General features: G+C 38.5%; 3 protein-coding genes across 3 annotated transcripts; 1 reads left to right on the forward strand and 2 right to left on the reverse strand.

Annotated features, from left to right (window-relative positions):
• Positions 1–2,701: 2,701 nt before the first annotated feature.
• Positions 2,702–7,923, reverse strand: LOC124179405 (28S rRNA (cytosine-C(5))-methyltransferase). Its single transcript, XM_046563722.1, has 7 exons — positions 7,659–7,923; positions 7,174–7,571; positions 6,009–6,276; positions 4,491–4,747; positions 4,311–4,426; positions 4,047–4,219; positions 2,702–3,936 (listed from the first exon to the last, which is right to left on the reverse strand). The coding sequence occupies exons 2-7, from the start codon at positions 7,297–7,299 to the stop codon at positions 2,915–2,917; spliced, it is 1,962 nt and encodes a 653-aa protein (XP_046419678.1). The 5' UTR covers positions 7,300–7,571; positions 7,659–7,923; the 3' UTR covers positions 2,702–2,914.
• Positions 7,924–8,042: 119 nt separating this feature from the next.
• Positions 8,043–16,801, forward strand: LOC124179403 (phosphatidylinositol 4,5-bisphosphate 3-kinase catalytic subunit delta isoform). The gene is made up of 11 exons (XM_046563719.1): positions 8,043–8,612; positions 8,695–8,923; positions 9,413–9,642; positions 12,699–13,133; positions 13,226–13,656; positions 13,775–14,056; positions 14,126–14,404; positions 14,500–14,760; positions 14,846–15,160; positions 15,535–16,000; positions 16,296–16,801. The coding sequence occupies exons 1-11, from the start codon at positions 8,469–8,471 to the stop codon at positions 16,425–16,427; spliced, it is 3,204 nt and encodes a 1,067-aa protein (XP_046419675.1). The 5' UTR covers positions 8,043–8,468; the 3' UTR covers positions 16,428–16,801.
• LOC124179406 (protein Spindly-like) lies at positions 9,671–12,373 on the reverse strand. The gene is made up of 6 exons (XM_046563723.1): positions 11,877–12,373; positions 11,397–11,712; positions 11,066–11,186; positions 10,658–10,970; positions 10,419–10,575; positions 9,671–10,323 (listed from the first exon to the last, which is right to left on the reverse strand). The coding sequence occupies exons 1-6, from the start codon at positions 12,146–12,148 to the stop codon at positions 9,724–9,726; spliced, it is 1,779 nt and encodes a 592-aa protein (XP_046419679.1). The 5' UTR covers positions 12,149–12,373; the 3' UTR covers positions 9,671–9,723.
• Positions 16,802–18,325: the final 1,524 nt, after the last annotated feature.

Raw genomic sequence — 18,325 nt, forward strand, 5'->3', positions numbered from 1 at the left:
AATATAAAGAGAATGACGAAAAATAAGGGGACCGTTACAGTGGCTTCTGTGTGTGAAAGAGGTAAACAAGGTTCCGTGAATCCCCATTCGGTATGAAATTGCCTTGTTGGTCATTGAGGAACTCCCGTGAAAAGTCGAGAAATCTTATCTTAGTCTGATACGAATGAGTGAACCTTGTTGTGAAACTAAGTATGCGTGAAGAGTGATAAAATGTAGCACATAAAACGTTCCAGCGGTGAAACGCCAGACGTATTTTCGACAAAAACTCCCAAGCCTTCCGGCTAACGAAGGCCACTAAAAAAGGGGACCTTACAGGTTGTCACTTACGGATTTTGATGGGTCTCAGATATGTTGTAGAGTGACCTACCCTGAGTACCTGAGTACAGGGACTTTTTTCAACGGCTCATAGTTTTCGAGAAAAATCGTTCGAAATTTGACTCGTATGTATTATAACAGTAAAGTAACGTCGATTCGGAGCAATTGGGCCCAGCACAGTGGGCAAGGTAGACGGCTCCGACTCTGGCGGTCCCGGGTTCAAGTCCCGCGTGTTACTTCGTTGTTTTTCTTTTCTCACGAAATACAAATAAATTGAATGGACTGTGCAAGATCGTCTAATTATTCATTATTATTTTTAGACTTTTTTTTTTATTTTTTTTTATAAAAAAAAATGACTCTACATAAAAGTTGTAGTTTTTTGTTAGCTTTCGAGAGGAATTTTTGAAAAAATTTTTACGTTCCGGTAAAGCTGATTTTTTACCAAAAAAGGAAGATATAATTTTTTTTTATTCAAAAAGGACCCTTTTTTTGCTGAAAAAATTACAGTCTTCCAATATGTGTGACAATATCGCCAAAAAATCGCCAGAGTGGCACGGATCGAGGTTCTAGGGTAAAAAAAAAAATAAAGTCACACAAATTCGGTCGAGGTTCCGGTATGAAAAAATTAATTTGTAAATAATTATAATTTATATAAATTGATATTGTACGGGTTGGTTCATGGGAGTAAAAAAGAAAAGCCAATTATGAGGAAAAATAATCGATTTAATCGATAATCGATAAACGATTATTTTTTATCATTCTCACGTTCCGGCGCGCTAAACTGCAGTTCAAAAAGTTAAAAGCAGCGCCAACTTTGAGAACCAAGCAATTCTCGAGGTGAGATGAAAAATTATAAACATTTATCGATACTCTAAATTCTGTTTATTTATTTTTTTATACGTGTATTGTTGTTTTTCAAACGAAAGAATCGAACGATAAAGAAGATCAATTTATATTTATTAAACAGAGTTTGCGGCAGAATTGAACAGTCTTGATTGTAAACCGGACGAGTGTGGTCGAGAAAGGAAATACCCGCCGAGTAAAAGACGTCGGTAGGCGTTTACGCGGCTGAAGAGAACGCATCGAAAAATTATGCACCAGAGTCGTTTGTCAATCATCGGAGTGATACATACGAGGAAAGCAGAAAGGATCGGCCGACGACTTTGAAACGGCGATAATAAATTCGGGCGACACAATTTTCATAACTTATATAGTATTAACCGTGTTTACAGTAACTTATTGTTCGGTTCATTTGTTTAAATTAAGCGTGGAAAGTGAAGCGCTTTTGTCGATGTTATTTGTGCAATATCTGAATCACGAGGATGAGTAAATGCGCCGAAATAAAATCGCTGCTCACGAAAATATTCCTGGCATCTGACAGAAGTGAAAAATACGTACTCTACGGTCCGGAAGCTAAGGATAACGAGGCGGATGCTGCTCAGCACATGTCCGCGAACTCCAGCAGCAAAAACGTACAGCCATTGAGATATTACAAAAGATTGAATCTCCAATAAAGCACGTTCTGCGTGTTTGGTCATCGCGTCATCGCTGCTTTGCAGTGTAAACAACGGATGGATCATAACATGAGAAAACTTAAGTGACAGAAAGAGAGATACGGACGGTGGGAAAACGCGATATAAAACAAAACACACTGCGACTTGAACTTTGATTAGTTTGGTGATTGCTTGTCTTACGCCATTTTCACACAACTAACGCGAAATAAAACAAAACACGGTGCGAATTGAACTTTGCTTAATTTGGTGATCGACTGTCCTACATCATTTTAACGTAACAAACGTAAAATAAAGTCAAACACGCTGGGAATTGGAATTTCCTTAATGTGGTGATTCGTTGTTTCTGCGCTATTTTCACATAACAAACGCGAAATAAAATAAAACACGGTTCGAATCGAACTTAATTTGGTGATCGGTTGACCTGCACCATTTTCATGTAACAAACGCGAAATAAAACAAAACACGGTGCGAATCGAACTTTGCTTAATGTGGTGATCGGTTGTCCTACGCCATTTTCTCAATGGATCGCTGTACGATTTTAAACAAGTCGAGAAGCCGCGACGATTTGTCGTACAATTTTACACGCAGTTCCATGTGGAAGCTGTTCGATATTAGCGAGATGTACGCGCCGCCAAGGTAATTTTACAACTGTTATACTGCGATGCTTTAGATATTGTGATAGACGAACTCTGGAGATCTTTCTAGCGAACAAAATGAATCCGATAATAGCAGAGTAGGATCAAAACCACCCGTTTTAATCCGAGTTTAAGGATTTTGAACGTTCTAATTGTGAAACCTTTTCTCAAAGTGCCAAAAACCTTGGCTCGGTTCGTTCGATTTGCTCAAAATCATTTCTACTGTGTTCTATTACATAGTGTTTAATTCTTGTTCATCTTCATTTGCGCAAAAACTGTGACCAGAGATTTTCTTGTTATTGTTTTTTTTTGTTTTATTTGTTTTCATGAGTTCCTCAATTTTTTTTCCATTCCATTGCCAAAATGTTTTTACCGAGAAAGATATAGTAAGGAAATTGCAGGCTGTGTCATTGTTAGAGAAATATTTAGGTACAGTATTTCTGCAACAATTCAAACTTTCCTCTTTTTACGTTTTTTGCGAGACGCCGAGTCTGCGCTGTCGGCAGTTTTGTCAACTTGATCGTTGGATACCTTGTGTTTCGATTCATTTTCCGCATCGTCTTCAGTTTCTACACGATCGCGTTGTTTCTTTGATTTTTTTGCCTTCTTTTTAACGCTTTCTTCATCTCCTCGAAGTGCATCCGAGTCAATTTCTTTGTCTTCCGTTCGCGATTTCTTACATTTCTTTTTCTTCGTCGACAACTCGTCGCAATTTTCTGCAATTGTTTCCACGCTACCGCTGTGTTTGTGTTTGCGTTTTGATATCTTTTCTTCAGTTTTGTTAACTTTGTCGCAATCATTCTGAGAATTTTTTTCTGCACCTGCGTTCTCTGCTACGTCAAAGTCCTTCGCTCGCTTCTTTTTCTTCTTTCGTACTACGTCTGTTCCTCCTTGAATTACTGTTCCGTAATCGGCAGTGATTTCCTCACTTCCCAGCGTAACAGTTGCGCCACCGTTTTCATTACTCGACGCATGTTCATTGGAGTGCTTCTGCTTCTTTTTCTTATCTTTCTTGTTAGATTGAATTTCACTTGACTCCACACCGTTTTGTCCTTTGATTGTATCAGCTCCAAGTTTATGCTTTTTGCGTTTAATATCTGGTAACGGAGCGTCAAAATTCCTCTCAAAAACAGCCACGAAGAAACCGTTACTCAAGTCAGTCTCGGGTCTAGCATACAAGCAATTATCCTTACAATTATAATCTGTCGAACTGTAATTCAGCCAGTTCTCATTCATAAGTGTTTTCGCTGATACTAGTTTGTACGCATCGCCAACCTGGGATATAACGTCGTCGATGACCTGTTCATTCTCTTCGGGATAGAGAGAACAAGTTGAATAAACAATCCGCTTTGCCTTGGGAAAATTTAGGAGAGCATGACGAAGTATTATCACCTGAAACGACTGTAGATTCTTTAATCTTCCGGGTGCGCATTTTTCGGTATTGGAATCGATGTCCAGCCTGTCGAGCATTCCTAGAAAAATGAACAAGGGTAACGTTTCATTCAAGCTGTTGCGTGTCGTTGGAAAATTAACAAATTTCTGATTGTAATCGGTTCAATAACAAGTCCAAAACGCAAGTTACCTGAACCAGAACAGCTTGGATCTACCAAAATATATTCAACATCGTGGCATTGTCGGGCGTCCAGCGTCATTATATCGGCATTGATGGTTTCTACGCAATGAGAGTTTGTCGATGCGACTATTTCACAGAGCGTCTGATACCTTCGTTTGTCGATTTCCACCGCGTAGATCTTTCTGGAATTAGAGGATCCTGTAGTTAGAGAGAAGCAACTTGCTCGAAAACTTTGGTGAAACAAATTTGAAGCATTATCTAGCTGGAGTGTACCCTTTATTATTGAGCATCGCAGCTAAATGCGTTGTCTTCATTCCTGGCGCAGCGCACATGTCAAGTACAGTAGATCCTGGCCGAGCATCGAGTAGATAGGCTGGCAAGCAGCTTGCCTGTAAAGATGAAAATAATCTATACTCGGTTACAGAGACTTTGCAATTGTCAAAATTTTCTCACCTTGTCCTGTAAGATTATTGACCCGCTAATGTAGCCGGCGTGGTTGTAGAATTGCGTTTTTGCCGGAAATATCATTAATTCCGGGACGTGTATGTCTTGGATGAAAGCCGCACCGCTCAGCTTTGACACAGCCTCGATAAACTCAACATAATCTTTGCTCCTGTGCAATTGACGCCATCCTTCTTCTTTGAAAGACTCGATCGCCTCCTCCACGGACATCGACAATGTATTGACTCTGACATATCTTGGCTTTTCAACTGAAAATCAAAATTCAGTACTCAATGCTCCGATTAACTGCATTCGTATTGAGCAATCGTTTCCTTTTCATTCTCAAAATTATCAGCGACTGACACAAATTGCATTGGAATGTGAGATTCGGGTGAATGGTAGATTTTTTGCCTTTTGTAATCGTTTCAATTTTATTCATCGATTTCTGGACAATGAACAATGCGTGGGAGGAAAATTTTGGGCACAATCATGTTCACAGAAATCTGAATGATTAATCATCTTACATAAAGAGTCTTACAGTTCAAACGTGATTGTGCCCGGATAGAAGATTGTTGAAATGAAATTCACGGGTCATTCTCACTTATATTAGACACTGTTTATTTTGACAAAAATACAGTTGGACCTGAATATATTCTGTACATTGGCTAGAACTCATTGCTCTAAATTTAAAAATGTAAAGAGGTATGTGAATAGATCAGATACTATTTATAGCAGTGGGTCAATGGGTTTAGAATTATAAAGGATAATCCGGATTGGGAAAACAATTATCGTTGAGATAGGAAAAACAATAAAAAAAAAAAAAAAAAACCCTAAGAATGCTAAGAATAGGAAAATAAGAAAGATATTGTGTAATAATATCATCAGTATTACAAAATCCTTCAGTCTTCTTTCAAATTGAGGTCAGATTTGGACATAGGTCGATCGTCGACTTCGCTTCGACTATCAGAAATGGTTTCTCCCGTCGCAGGCTCAGGTTCGAAAAGTGCCCGATATGCGTAACTGGCTATGATTAAATTAACTGTAACTACAGCGGCTAAGGCAGATATGCAATTGGTAGTGAATTTGTCGGTGTGAAATTCGGTGTTCAGGATATGCCGAGATCCAAAAAATGCGGCAAACGGCAAAGTGAACATGGCGGTGCTGTAGAGGAACAACAATCCCAGGACTCTGAGTTGACGCACATTCTCTCTCCTCTCTTCGTACATATTATCGCCGACGTCCGATGACTTTTGCACAACTTCAAAGCTATTAGAGTTTTGCCTATTATAATCATTAACGAAGCAGGACCAGAACTGCTTTATCTTAGAATGTCTTCTCGATTGTATTCTGTTGTTACGGATGATTAGAACCATGAAACCGGCAGCGCTGCACGTTGGATTTTAAACCGTTTCGTTACCGGGAAAAGGTGCTAAGTCTCTGTCTCTTCACGCAGCCACTCTCAATGCGGCAAATGTTCTGCAAAAACAACATGCAACCGGTTAACAATTAGAGATTGAAAATTCTGTTTACCTTTTAGCTTATTCTCAGGGTTTACAAATGACTCTGTATTCTTTAGCTCATCCTTCAATGATTTCTCATAGGCAAGAACCGTTAACACTGGCTTGCATTCTGAGCTCAAGTGCTTTTTTCCCCACAATAATTCAGTGATCAAAACTCTGGCTAGCCATGGGTCAAGTCGGGGCTCGTTTACCAGTATCTTTGTTCGACGAATAAGCTGATCCAGTTGAGAAGCGTGCTGGAGACTCGTGAGCGCGAGAGCATACAACGCCTTAATATTCTGTGTGTCATACCAATGTCCCATTTAGACCGTATGATCAGGATGTTAGCAAAGATAAGGAATGAGGAAAAAGCGTTATAATTGCGTTGGTCGAGCATGAATAACTAAATAAAATGCTTTTCTTTGAGGAAAAATTATTCTTGCATCTGGTTTCAGCGATTCGTTACCAAGGTTTGTGAAAAAAAATAAAATTACTTCCGTAGTATTTATCAGACGTACGGTCTGGTCAGAAGTGTTTCTTGACCGCAAGGAAAAAGTCGGATCAAAAATTCATATGTAACATAATCCGACGTGAAATAAACTTCATTCGATTAAAGAAATTTCGTTTAATGTATGCAAAATTAAGCGAGACAAATAATTTTACTGGAAAAATCATGGTTACTGATGTTTTAAAACCATCACTCGGTTCTCTGATTTCTCCGATGCAAAGAATGCATAATTGTTAAAATACTGGTATTTAATGAGTAAAAATTGTTCAGCTTTTAATCTCTGAGAAAGGAAAATCTGTACAAAAAAATCATTGTAGCAATAAGAAAAGAAACCGACAATAAGCGCAATCCATATAAATTGATAAAATATGACTTCTCTGAAGTTGTCAACTGGAATTTCAGTATTGAAATAATTTTTTCTTTATTTTTACTGTTTTTTTTTTTTTAATTTATCACCCACTTGTTAATGTAATTTTTCGTATCGTACGCCCATTCTTTTAAAAATGGGCATTAATTGGTAGAAATTCTGACAAACTGTTAATGTTCGTTAACGTAGTTATCGTCGGGCGCGACAAAGAAAGGAAGGAGAGATAGAACGAAAAAAAAAAGAAGAGCGGACAAAACAAATGCATGTATTCGTTCATATTTGAAAAACACGAGGCGACCCCAGCAGTAATTAAGTACTTACGGGATGCTGTTTGAGATAAACTAACTGTTTGAGGCTGGCACCGTCTTCCCTAACAGTTTGTACAATTTTAGCAACGGTTTTGTAAAGCCTCGGTACTTTTATTGAGTGTTCGAATACGCCCGACATGTTATCGCATTTTCCAGGATCAATCGCCGCTGGTAGGTGTTCAGGCAGGGTGTAACGCGGATAGATTAACGGTGATCACGCCGCTGCTGCTGCTGTTGCGGAATGTTGGTTAGGATATCACATGACGTTGCAACGGGGCGTCGCGGCTCGGAAAACACATTCGGCGTTGTTCGTTTGTTACTTGTTACCAGCGTGAACTGCGCCGGTTACTCGTACACCTAGCAGCCGATGTTACCAACAACACAGGAGTGAAAAGACTCGTCTGAAGTTGCCTAAGGTGGGGATGAATAGACATGCGTTTACGTGAATGTGTGCAACATGTATTCACGGAGTAGTATGAATACATGTTGTATACCCACACGCGTGCCTGCTACTCTGTGATATATTGATGCAGTCATAGATAATAATTTGTCACGCAACTTTTCATCCGCGACGTTACATTCCGATGTTTTATTTTCGAATAGATTGACGAGACGATGACGCGATAGATTAAAGTTCACAAGGATAATAGATTGGATCGCTCGAGGCTCTCTCGGGGCGAGTCGATAACTGCGAGAAATAAGCCTGAAACCGTGGAGAAAATGTTGAACATGCAGCATGGCTCTGCGTCAGTCACGAACATGGAACGAACAACCCAGACGCAACTGGTAAAGTGGTAACCGTGTGAAGTTACCCCCGTATAGTCCGTCAGTCGAGAGAGTAGGCGCAAGAGTCTCGAGCGAGAGAGTGAGATAGAGAGAGAGAGAGAGCAAAATGAATAATGGCCGATAGTGTTGTTATTGCGTGCAGTGATAGTTATTTGCATTTCTGGTCCGTTGTTGTCTCGAGCGATTTCTTTTTGCCGTCGGGATCCCTCAGCTCCGAAATCTCCGACCGATCCTCAGACAGGGAGACGAGACACGAAGGGGGGATCGAAGGCCGTCGAGAATTATTTATTATCCCGGTGTTACCGAGAACCGTGGAAAGGAAAAATGTAGCAGTGACACTAGCCGCTTGTTGTTCGTCGTCGGTCGTCCTGCTTTCACGATACTACAATGGAAAGGATGGAACTGTGTCACGGCCCTAACGTGTCGGCTCTAAATCGCGAGATGTGATTAAGACCCCCCAGAGACCTCGAATACCTTATTATCCTCGGTTTCAGGCCCCGATCTCGCACCCACGGAAACACCATGGTTCAGGTACCCAGCGTTTACACCTACAACTACTGGTTCAAGCCACCTACCGAGGTTGTCGAGCTCACGTGCTTGATGCCAAATGGGGTCGTCATACCCCTCGAGACGAATCGGAATGCCACCCTCGCGGAGATCAAGGAGGTTTGTAAACCCCGGTTGTTCGGGCTCGTCGATTTACTTTCTTACATTCGTCTTCTTGTTCTTTCAATATTTATTTATCCAGGATCTCTGGGACGAGGCGAGCAAGTACCCGCTACATGGAACACTGCGCGATGCCAATTCCTATGTATTCTCGTGCATCAATTCTATGGCCGAGGCTGAGGAATTGCGCGATGAAAACAGACGACTCTGTGATATCAAACCTTTCTGCGCGGTATTTAAGGTTATCGAACGCGAGGGAGAGAAAGGGGACAAAATATTAGATAATCAAATAAGTCACCTCATCGGCAAAGGTAAATACTAATTCAATCATCCGTGGATATAAATGTCGCTACTTAAACTCACATTTTACATCCTACGTTTCTCATTGTTTTCATCTAATGGTATTAACTGAATCATTGACAAATCTACACGCCAGAGTTCAGATCGAATTACATTTTCCACAATTTTCGTTTCAATTTTTCCAATCGGAGAGACAAGACTTTTCTTTCTGTACTTTGCATGAGTTTGCGTAAATAAATACATGACGAAACTCCGTACGAAGATTCAATGAATTGTACTGATTAAACATCTGTCATGCAGGATAAATTAATTCAAACAATTTAGAAGCAAAACGGCTCTTAACTACATAAACAATATCTGTTTTTCTATTCTTGGTCAAGTACCGAGGAAAGATGCTAAACGTTTTAGTAGGAAAAGGGAATAATTATCATGAGATACAAGATCAGCGTCTGTGTTGGAAATTTTTAAATTGCTCCTAACTTGTGATTTTTTTATTCAAGGGCTGCACGAATTTGTCGCGCTAAAAAATTCAGAGGTGAATGACTTTCGATGGAAAATGAGACTCCTGGGAGACGAAATAGTTCAAAGTAGACAGAAGAAATCTTGGGAGGAAAAAGTCTGCTATCAATTTCCTCCGCGATTAGCACCTCTGCATATTATACCTAAGAATATTGAATCTCGACTCAAGGATGGTAATATTGTGCTGGTCACTAAGTTTGAGAACACAGAGGTAAGGGTTTATAATTACATGATATTTATTTTATTTGAATAATAGTGTATAAAAATCATTCTCTCAAAATTAGGTAAGAAATCATTTTTTTGGTTGAGTACTGATAAAAACAACTGGACATTTCTTCTCGACTTTTTGCCTGATTAGTTTAGGCTTTTGCACATCGACTGTATCGGATGTAAATCTCAAACTCTTTGTCGTCTTCTCTTGATTCTTGGGACACGTAGTTCTCTTTAACGGTTTGACAAGTGCTGATTTTAGAGTTACGTCAATCGCGTTTGAAGTATCGGCGGTGTTCTCTTTATTCGACTCTTGTGAACCAATGCTTTTTTTTGGAGACAGTGATACCCGACAGGTTTCAATACTTTTTCTTGAACGAATTGCTTCCTTGGATTCCCCGAGTGTATTAAACTCTTGCAATATTTCCAAATCATTATTGAGCCCGCTCACAGAAGCTGTTGAACTTTTCCATTCATCCGTCGAAAGTCTCGGAACTTGGAGTAGTTTTTCCAAAGTATCATCGACGTGACACGCCTCGCCTAAATTAGACGCGATATTTTCCATCGATTCTCCATCTAGATGCTCAATTCCTCCACAGATATTAGCATCCCCAAAATCTTTTAAGTTCAGTCTCAAACAGTCCTCACATTTGATTTGATTTTGCGCAGTCAATGCCTGTGCCTGTGAAAAATTCAATCGCTGTTAATTTCGAGCTATAATCATATGCTCCTGAAGTTTTATAAAATAAATAAATAAATAAATAAATGAATGATCACCTGAAACGACATGGCTTTGCGTCTCCACTGTATGAGCTGCTTTGAAAGATGGCATTTAATTTCTTCTTGTATAATCTTCTGCGTTGAACTTTCATCCAGGTGACTTTGCAGATCTTCAATCTCTTTCTTCTTTGTTGCCAACAGAGATTGTAGGTAGCTATAAAGAAATATTCAAATACATTAGGCAAACAATAATTGCAGTATTTAGTATCACAGATAAAATGCGAATGGTCGTTCACCTGAAATTATTGTTAACCGGCTCTTTGTTGCCGTCTGTAACTTTCAATTTTTTTGCTTCGTCTTTCAACTTATTCTCCAACTCCAAAATACGCGCTTTGTACGTTTCTATCAAACTAGCGTTATGATTTATCATCTCTGCATCGTCATCTTTCCATCTTTTAAGTAACGTCGCTCTCTCAGCTTTGAGTGCACTAATTTCATTCTCCTTTGCTCTGTAAGTTTCTTTCATTTCCATGTATTTTTCCTTCATTGATGTCAAGTCTTTTATCAATTCTCTCCGATTATCTTCTACTTCGGCAAACAGCGAATTCCCTATAAAAAGAAATCAGATGTAAACAAACGAAAGAGTTATATCAAGAGTTGAGAAATCTGCACAAATCTTAGTACAGAGGATAAAAAAAAAATACCCTTGACAGAATCACTCGCGGGAACAGCTTTCAATGACTCCAACTCAGACCGACATATAACAAGTTCATCCTTGGTAGTTTCCAAAATCTCATTCAGTGATTTTATATCTGCTTTTTTCAACTGTAGAAAAAAATCGGGATTGCATTACAGGGTGAAAATGTTGATAGTACAAGATTCAATGCAAAACAGGCAGTAGAATCAAATCGATATTAGAGACCCGTCACGTTGAAAAAAAAATTTAGCGCAATGTCTGAAATATTTTAATCATACTAAATCATGTTATGATAATTTGACTAAAAGTATGAAATACTTTTTTTTAACCGCAGGTACCTCCAATATTTCCGCAACTTCATTGTAGTCTTTTTTAAGTTTCACGATAGTTTCCTCAAGCTGCTGTTGTATAAATAACAACTCTTCCTGAACTTTTTCTTTCTTATCTAATTCCTCGTTGAGACTAGCGATCGTTTGCTTCGTTGTTAGTAATTCCTCACCTTTGTCTAAACTTTCGGATCGTGCAGTAACGAAGAGTAGTTTTTCCTTAGCGGCAATTCTTTCTTTCAACTCTTGATTCTTTTTTTTTTCACCAGCCAGGCTTGCCTCAAGCTCTGAGAGTTGTTCTTGGTAATCCTTTTTCTCGTTAGCAAATCTGGAATAATCATTGAGCGTTTTGAGCAACAAGAAAAAAAAAAAAAAGAACAAAAAGGAAAATAAAAATAGAACGGAAAACATTATTCAATTCTTCTTGCATATGTGCTTTCTTTCTTTCCTATTGACAAACGAGAATCAGGTCTTAAATTCATATGTTCTTACTTTTCTAAAAGTTGATTTGTCTTCATTTCCGCATCCAACTTGTGCCGGGTGAGATTTTCCTCCAATAATTCGTTGCTTTCGAAAAGATCTTTTTGCATGGCGAGAGCGGCTCCCAACTTTTGTCGCATCTCGTGCATCTCCTGTTGGTACTTTTCGTTGTATTCTGTTTCCGCGTTTAACAGCTTATTCAATTCGCTCATCTCGTATTTTAATTCTTCGTTAGTTTTTTTCTGATTCGTTTTTAACGAGCTATCATCCCCGCCGTCGAGCATTTTTTTAGGTTAGGTGTATCGCTTGATTTACGAATTTCAAACTTATAATAAAATAAAGCTACGGAATGAAAAATTAACGAGTGTAGAGAGACAATTTTTCAACTCATAATTTCAACCTGCGTTTTTTTAACTTTCGCCGAAACCTCGGTTGTTAGAAATTTTATATTACACTGAAGCCCCAACTGACACTGGATTGAATTTCAAATCGAGGTTTGTTTACCAGCCTGCAAGCTGCTAGCCTCGCCTTTCGTCTCTTACCTCTCTGATTCAGTCGATAAAGAAGTTCACTTGGGTTCAATTCTCAAATTGGATTAAACCTATTTGTTTTCCATTTAATTTATTAACTCGAGGGCTTACAGTTTTACTTTTAGCAAGCAATTGATGGACAAAAACAATTGAAAAGTGGATTTTTATGAAAGTGATCCTTTAGTTATTTAAAGCAGAGCATAGTGTAGCCTTAACACACTTTCTGTAAAATTGACATTGACCTGAAGATGCATGAAGAAAAGAAATTGAATAAATTTTTTTACATTACCATGTTTTATTTCAGACTACATTCACGTTTCAAATACCGCACAACATCACACCGCACCAACTACTGACGCAAATATTGAATAAAAAGGCTAACATTTTAAATTCGCGGGGCGAAAGGCCTGGGGATTTTATACTCAAAGTTTGCGGTCAGGAAGAGTACCTGATCGGAGATCATCCGCTTATACAATTCTTCTATATTCAGGATTGTCTGGCTCGAGATATAACGCCGACTCTAGTTACATTGAGCGTTATTAATCTGTCCATCAATCACTATAGTATTTGTGAATTGCCAGAAATTGATAGTCTTAAACGTACCAGGCCGTCTTTTTCCACGCTCACATTGCGCAAAAAAGGCAAGCATATATCTGCCTGGAAACTGGAGGATCAGTTTATGTTCAACGTAAATGGCATATCTCGCCTGAATTGCGACTCTGTACACAATACTGTAGAGGTAATTTCCGTATTCGTTGACTAATATGCACAGTTTGTTTTTTTTTTCTCTACAACTAATGAGCGATATCGACATTTCATAATTTTCCACAGATCGGCGTACAAGCGGGTCTTTTTCACGGCGGTAAATCCCTCTGTGAAAGTCAGAAAACCGGTGAAAATATTGTGAGAAACGAGGGAAGCTGTGAATGGGAAGAAACTCTGAAATTCGACATCAAAGTCAGAGACATACCTAGGATGTCGAGACTTTGTTTTGTTCTTTACGAGATAAGCAAGACTGCGCGAGGGCTGAAGAGTCGGAGGCTCGTCAAGGACTCTAAACAAGAATATTATATAAATCCATTGTGTTGGGCGAACACGACGATATACGACTTTAAATCTCAGCTCAAAACCGGCGCTATGACACTCTACACGTGGACGTACGCCGAAGACATGCAGAACGAAGATCTGCTCCACCCCCTCGGAACCGTTGTTTCCAATCCGCATATAGATCACGCCGCGGCACTTATGCTCACCTTTCCGAAGCAAGTTTTTGACAATTAAAATTTTCATTCAATCACGGAACTTCGTCGAAGCGATAATATACTTTGCTTAATTCTATTTTTGATAAATATGCTCATCACATTTCGGTTTTTTTTTCAGTTACGGTAATGAAAATTCAGTGCTTTATCCAACCCTGGAGAAAATTGTGGAATATGCTAACAGCTTGCGGGAAACTGAAGACGAGGAGGAACTTTATCAGGATTTAGATAGCAACAAGTTTCAGCAATTGGAACAGTTGAGAACGCTTGCCGATAGCGATCCGATGCATGAACTGCACGAGCAGGAGAGGAAAACAATGTGGGCGCTGCGGTATCACTGCCTAATGAAAATACCTACACTATTAACAGAGCTGTTACATTGCGTCGAGTGGAATGATCACAGGTATGCTTGAAGAGAGTTTTTGCTCAATTAGCAATGAAAACTAATGAAAATACGATTGCACAATTCCAGGGAGGTGGCAGAGGTGACGGCGCTGGTTCAGCAGTGGCCTAAGCTGCCCGTGGAGAAAGCTTTAGAGTTACTGGACTATGCGTACGCCGATCAGACTGTACGGAGCTTTGCTGTACGGTGCCTGATGGATGTTAGCGACGAAGATTTGAGCCTGTATTTATTACAACTTGTCCAAGCTCTGAAGCACGAAAATTATCTATCGTGTGAACTAACAGAATTTTTGCTCAGAAGAGCGCTAAATAATCAGCGCATAGGACACTACCTGTTCTGGCATTTGAGGTGAGTTTTCTTGAAAGCGAATTTGCGAAATATCGATAAAACTTATCTGAATTTTGCTGATAAATATCGAGTTCACGCATGATTCGCTTTTACAGATCCGAAATGCAGGTGGGTTCGGTGTCCGTGCGTTTTGGGTTAATCTTGGAAGCTTACTGCAGAGGAAGTCAGGAACATATGCGTGCCCTTACCAAGCAAATGGAATGTTTAGACAAATTGAGAACGACCTCAGACCTCGTGAGGCAGAGAAAAGACCGCAAAGCCGCGCTGCAAGAATTTCTCCAAGAGCCTCACTGCCGAGAAGCGGTTTCTAATATACTAAATCCCCTCGATCCAAGTTACAGATGGAAATATGTAAAGTGAGTAATCACTCCTGTGTCGTTAAAGTTAAACCTATACAACAGACGAAGATTTGAAATTAATTCGATATCCTACTCGTGACAGAATGGAGAAATGCAGGGTAATGGACAGTAAGATGCGACCCCTTTGGTTGGTCTTTGAAAACGCAGATCCGTACGGAGACGATATATACTTGATACTAAAACACGGTGACGATCTTAGACAAGATATGTTGACGCTTCAAATGCTGCGAATAATGGATAAGCTCTGGAAGAACGAGGGTTTAGACCTGCGCATGAGTCCCTACGGCTGCATATCTACGGAGCACAGAGTCGGAATGATCGAAGTTGTTCTTAACGCTGAAACTATAGCCAATATCCAAAAAGAGAAAGGAATGTTTTCGGCGACATCGGCTTTCAGGTATACCCTCATGTTTTATACCGTTTTCATATCTATTCACCTAATTTCCGGCCACTCACCTTATCCGCAAAGCAGAATATCCAGTCGATTGTACATAAAACGGTATCCCTGTTTAAGTCTGATAACAGGGAGTGCTTTTTCTAGTAGGAAAAAAAAGGTGATACAGCAATGCAAATAATGGTAGAAGGGTACCTTTAATTTCATGATGTGAAAACGTGAGTGTCGCATGAGTAATACAGTCCCTAGGGAATTTTCCAATGTCATAGTATAGGTCCTCTTTGATTGAAAGTTGATGTTGCATTGAAAGTATCTATATTGCCTGCTGTGATGGTACGCGGTTAATTGATTTGCGTATGTTATTGACAATGATGCAGGAGAGGTTCGCTGCTCGCTTGGCTAAAGGATCACAACCAAACCGAAGCTGCGTTGAATAAAGCCGTTGAAGAGTTTACGCTGAGTTGTGCGGGATATTGTGTCGCTACATATGTGTTAGGTATAGCTGACCGTCATTCGGACAACATTATGGTGAAAAAGACGGGGCAGTTATTTCACATTGATTTCGGTCACATATTGGGTCACTTTAAAGAAAAATTTGGCTTCAGAAGGGAGAGGGTCCCTTTTGTATTGACGCATGACTTTGTACACGTTATAAACAAAGGTCAGCAAAAGAAAGGTCAGGCGGTGGTGGAATTTCAACGATTTCAAAGATACTGCGAGCAAGCTTTCCTCGTTTTAAGGAGACACGGTGGACTTATTTTATCACTCTTTGCTATGATGATCTCTACCGGTCTTCCTGAGCTCTCGTCGGAAAAGGATCTTAATTATCTGAGAGACACCCTAGTACGTATAAAAAATTCCCAATATGTACACATATATATATATATACACGAATAACCTTGAAATAATATTCAGTAAAAAATATAGCGAAAAAGCATATTTTATGAATAGTTTTGAAACTTCCCGCTTAAACAGGGAGACTAGGGAAATGATATGAAAATCTGTAAAAATTAAGGAGTATTATTTTCGACTCCATACAAGGGCCACCCTAAGTTATATATACACGTAGATATACCTTGTGGTAGGTTTTCAATGCTTTCAATGTATAGCGATTGTAAATCTCGTTTTATTATTCCAGGTTTTAGAAATGTCAGAGAACGAAGCACAGATGCATTTTCGTAGTAAATTTGACGAGGCGTTGTGCAATTCTTGGAAAACTTCGTTGAACTGGGCTTCCCACAATATGGCCAAGAACAACAAAACGGCATGAATCTTTTCTCATTTCGTTATACTAGGTAAGACTGTCTCATTTTCGTTTCGTTTTTTTTTTTTTTTTTTTTTTTCTTCTTTCCCCTTCCTAATTTTTAAGCTATTACGTAGAAATGCAATGAAATATTACGGACAATATTTTATTCACAAGAAGATCTCATACACTCAGATTTACATATAAAACAAAGAGAAGAAAAAGCAAAAAAAAAAAGTAAATAAATAAAACGGCGTTACTAGATCTATGTACTAAGGGAAAATGAGAAACGTTAACGACGGTAGTTTTATTCCGTCAACGTTTAGATTTTAAGAATTATATTCACTCACTTGTCGAATCGTAAGATTGATAAGTGATAAGGAAAAAATTAAGCAAGCAAACAAACCAACAAGAAATCTTGTATATTTATCTTATACATACGTGTATCACATCGTACATTGTAACATAATCATTATTCTAAGTTCCTGAGGGGAAACTCAGTATCTCCGAGTTGTTGCAAAAAATAGTCTATTTCTCGCAACGTCGTTTCATATTTAAATGTAAATAATTCACAAACCTTAAATAATCCTAATTAAGTATATTATTTATGCGCAGCGCAAACCGTGTATCTTTACGCTAAAAAAGAAACAAACCAACAAACAGACAATTGGAAAAAAAAGAAACACGAAATCTTATCTCTCAAACATGTCGTTATTTTTATACCGTGTCTTGCGATTGTGCAAAGTTTGTTTTCTTTCATCGTGAAATTTGTCTTGTGAAAAAAGGCTAATTTGCCTAGACATGCGAATACTAGATGCGCTTTTGGATAAAGGGTATAGGAAAAGGAAATTGAACGACACTTGACAAATGTGCGCAACGCCAATCGGGTAGGCACAATGAATTTGAGACGAACGTTGATTATCCCGTACTATCGCCCACACGTGTTCAGTTTCTCATCTGAGAAATGACTAAAATGTTTGCGATTGACTTAATTTTTGCTTATCGAAACACCCTAAACGAATAGCTATAACTAGACACGAGATTACATATCCACTCTACGTAGTCATAAATTTTTATTTATGTTGCCTTGCTGTTATATTTGGCGAGAGATTGGAAACGGTAAAAAGAAGAAAGAGGTAGGATCACAAAGAAATGCATTATTTCGAATATTAGTGAATTGCTCCTAGGGCAGTGAGGTTCAATGAGAATTGAATTTTATTTCAGGTGACTAGATCCAAACGTTTTTCTATCCTGGATTAACAGTTTTCAAAGCTCGCTTTTACGTTTAATGTATAGATGAAGTATACATGTATACACATATGTATATGTACATAAAATTTACGTATACATACAATATAGTCTAAATATAGTATAGACAAAAATTACGAGGAAATAATAAATCGATGAGTTTTTAGGTCTCTTGTCTTCTTAGAAGCAAAAAAAAAAAAAAAAATTTCAGTTATTATCGTTACTTCTACTTCTACTACTATTATTATTATTATTATTGTTATTGCTATCGCTTTCACTATTATTATTTTTCTCTTTTTTCTTTTTTCTCCTGTTACGTGTCCGAAAATTTATTCTACACATATAAACGTATATTTCACTTTTACTTCACATAGCTATAATTTTCAAAAACTCCTGTTTTGTTTTTCTATATGTTTGTTTGTTTTTTTTTTTTTTCATATTTTATTTAAATTTTATTTTTTTTTTTATTTCTTCCTAATCAATTTTGATATTAACCGATTAGACCCGGAATAAAAACAGGTGTCATGATTTGTAACCGATAGTGGCAATGTGATACCCAAAGCAATATGTACAATTCCATTACAGTAAAGCGGTTACGCATGTATTTGAATTACACACATTGATCAAAGTTTGGTCACCCAAGTATAGTTGTTATATTAATTATTATTGCTGCAATT

Source organism: Neodiprion fabricii, chromosome 4, assembly GCF_021155785.1.
Source record: "Neodiprion fabricii isolate iyNeoFabr1 chromosome 4, iyNeoFabr1.1, whole genome shotgun sequence".
NCBI classification, from domain to species: domain Eukaryota; kingdom Metazoa; phylum Arthropoda; class Insecta; order Hymenoptera; family Diprionidae; genus Neodiprion; species Neodiprion fabricii.